This window comes from Mus pahari, chromosome 3 (genome assembly GCF_900095145.1).
Source record: "Mus pahari chromosome 3, PAHARI_EIJ_v1.1, whole genome shotgun sequence".
NCBI lineage: Eukaryota > Metazoa > Chordata > Mammalia > Rodentia > Muridae > Mus > Mus pahari.
In genome coordinates this window covers 109,652,317-109,655,416 of record NC_034592.1, presented here as the reverse complement: position 1 = coordinate 109,655,416, position 3,100 = coordinate 109,652,317, and the positions used below count along the sequence as shown (strand labels likewise).

Here is a 3,100-nt window from a genome sequence, read left to right as displayed (position 1 = left end):
ACCATCTATCTGTATGTAAACAGCTCACACTGTATAGGCACTGTCTATCTGTATGTGCACAGCTCACACTGTATAGGAACCATCTATCTGTATGTAAACAGCTCACACTGTATAGGCACCATCTATCTGTATGTAAACAGCTCACACTGTGTAGGCACCATCTATCTGTATGTAAACAGCTCACATTGTGTAGATACCATTTATCTGTTTATGTGAAACTCAGGTGATTCGTTATGCAGTCCTGATGTAGGTATTGTGTAAGACCTACATACAGCCCATGAAGCCAAGGCTCGGACAGATAGGTAATTTCCTCAAGCTGATAAAGAATAAAGGCAGGACTCAACTGGGCAACACACAGGTTTAGACACAGATAAAGCAGATTAAGAGGAAAATCACTGAAATCATTCATACCCTTGAAAAGAGAACTAGCCTCAAATCATTTGTCCACGCTATCTTGAGAACCTAGAAAATAGCAAATTAAATGAAATGCAAGCAAGAGCAAAATTCTACAAACCTGATACAAACACGGCAAAGTAAAACAGTAGAACATGGTTGGTCCTTTGAAAACATCAATTATTCTGCAAACCTCAAGCAAGGCAGAAAGGATAGAAGGACGGGAAGAGACAGATGAGCAATATCATTAACAAGTGGGGAGTCAACAATGTACCCCCCAAATGCCAGCTGGATCATGAGGAATTGCTATAATCAGCTGAACACACGTACATTTGACAACATAGATGAAATGGACCTTTCCTAAAACAATACAGACCATGCACTCACTATGAAACAGATTACTAAAATAGCTTTATAGTAATAAGGAAATTAAATTCATATGTAAGAAGTGAAACTAAACATTTTAGGCAAAAAAGGGAGAAAGACTTTGAGGTTTGGGCTACTCAAAGAATTGTTAGATTTGACATAAGAAGAGTGAGTCTAGAGAGTAGGGACTTAGCCCAGTGGTAGAGTGCTCACCTAAGCAGCAAGTGCAAAGTTGATTTCTCTAGAGATAAGGGGGCAGGGAGGAAGGAGAGAGAGAGAGAGAGAGAGAGAGAGAGAGAGAGAGAGAGAGAGAGACTGGATCTCATCAAATTAGTTTTTTAATTAATGAAAAGCCCTACTAAGAGGAAATAGTAATGAGTTACTAACTTGTAGAAACTATTTGCAAAGTATCTACCTGAATTACCATGACTATATACAGATGCTTTACAAAGTTTTTTTTTTTTTAAAGCAATCCTAGTTAGGAAATAAGCATTTTGTAACACTTCAATAAACATTAGACCAAGAGGACACACAGTGGGCAAACAAGCACAAGAAAAGTTACCCAACATCATTAGTGACATAAAAATGAATACCACAATGCTGTTACCACAGATCTGTCAGAACCACGAGCACCAGCAACAGTAACATTTCCCAAGCTGGCAGAAATTTGGTTGGGCGGAGTCACTCTCATGTCACCAGAGGGAACATAAAGTGCGATGCTCATCCTGGAAAAATAATTTGTTGGTTTCTTTAAAAAAACCAAACATAAAAGTACCACACAACTCAGCAATTTCAAACTGGCAAACCGGACTTCTATTCAGAGAAATGAAAACCTAACATTTCCATAAGCTGTATAGTGAATACTTATGGCACATGCTTTTCTTACATCACAGAAGGAACAATTCAGACATCTTTCAAGTGAATGGTCGAGCAAATTGGCACATAGTGGGATACTGCTCAGTATCAAAAAGAAATGACTTATTAATAGATGCAATGACTTGGCTGATTGTTAGAGGATTGTGCCAAGTAAAACCAGCTAATCCTAAAGGTTCACATGGTTTCATGAAAAAAATTAGCATTTGTTGAAGAGGGGGTGAGGGAAGAATTCTGAGGAAGCTGGCATGATGCTCTCTTTAACACATAGGAGAGATGGCCATACTGTCACCGACGGCCAGTGGCGTCTGCTATCTAACGGATGTGTGGTCCTGTTCAAAGAAGAGCAGCTCTTTGTGATCTGGCCAGCTTGTTGGTTGTGCTAACAACCAACAAGGGTTCCTTGAATTGATACTCTAAGAAGAAAGAAGGCTGCATTCTTTTCCCCATTAAAATTTCAGTTACTGTAAAGGTAGCCATGGCTGTCTTTTGCAAACAAAACTCCATAGAGAGCAGACGCCGGAGTGATACCGACCGCCATTTGGCAACAATGTTCCTAGTACCAGTGTGTTTTATAGCTCATATGGCATGTGTGAGTAGGTTCCAACGAGACTGTATTTCTTATGTTCTGTGTTCATTTGAACACAAACACGAAGCAGATCTCTGTGTTGTTACACAGATGCACCATGGGTAGAACGCCAGCTCTAGATCCGGAGGCGCCGCCCACTTGCTTTGCTGAGATGGTATGGGGGGGTGTGAGAGACATTCAAAGCCAGCTGCTGTGGGTCTCCTCATTTAGGTTTTGTGTATACTGCCCTCTACACGGTTGCTTTAGTAGGTGATTGTTGGATTGTTTCATGGAAGGGTTCATGTCATGTCTCTCATTTCACAGGGAAACCAACCTGAAGGTTCGCCAGGCACTACCTGTCACCTCAGAACTTGGAGCAGACATTAGCAGTCTTGCAGAGTTTGATGGTAAGTGCTTTGAATAGACAGAAGAAAAATCAGAGCTCCTGTGGTAGTTTATGTGGCTTTGTTGGAGGAAATGTGACCCTTTGGATGTGGGCTTTGCCACCCTTCTCTTAACTCCCTGGAAGTCAGTCTTCTCCTGTTAGCCTTCTTCTCAGCTCCTCCTGCACTATGCCTGCCTGCCTACTGCCATGTTCCTGGCTTGGATGATAATGAATTGAATCTCTGAATCTGTAAACCAGCCCCAATTAAATGTTCACCTTTATAAGAGTTGCCTTGGTCATGGTATCTGTTCACAGTAATGAAACCCAAACTAAGACAGAGACCATTTATGGTTTCCTTTCCTTTCCTTTCCTTTCCTTTCCTTTCCTTTTTCCTTTCCTTTTTCCTTTCCTTTTTCCTTTCCTTTCCTTTTTCCTTTCCTTTTTCCTTTCCTTTTTCCTTTCCTTTTTCCTTTCCTTTTTCCTTTCCTTTTTCCTTTCCTTTTTCCTTTCCTTTT

General features: G+C 40.7%; 1 protein-coding gene across 2 annotated transcripts in view; it reads left to right on the top strand.

The window, feature by feature from the left end:
• Window positions 1-3,100, top strand: part of Atp8b4 (ATPase phospholipid transporting 8B4 (putative)) — a 177,924-nt gene that overhangs the window by 81,607 nt on the left and 93,217 nt on the right. For both annotated transcript variants that reach the window (XM_021193344.2, XM_021193343.1), the window contains exon 9: window positions 2,525-2,607. In XM_021193344.2, the coding sequence (XP_021049003.1) occupies window positions 2,525-2,607 (83 nt within the window). The remainder of the gene's footprint in view (window positions 1-2,524; window positions 2,608-3,100) is intronic.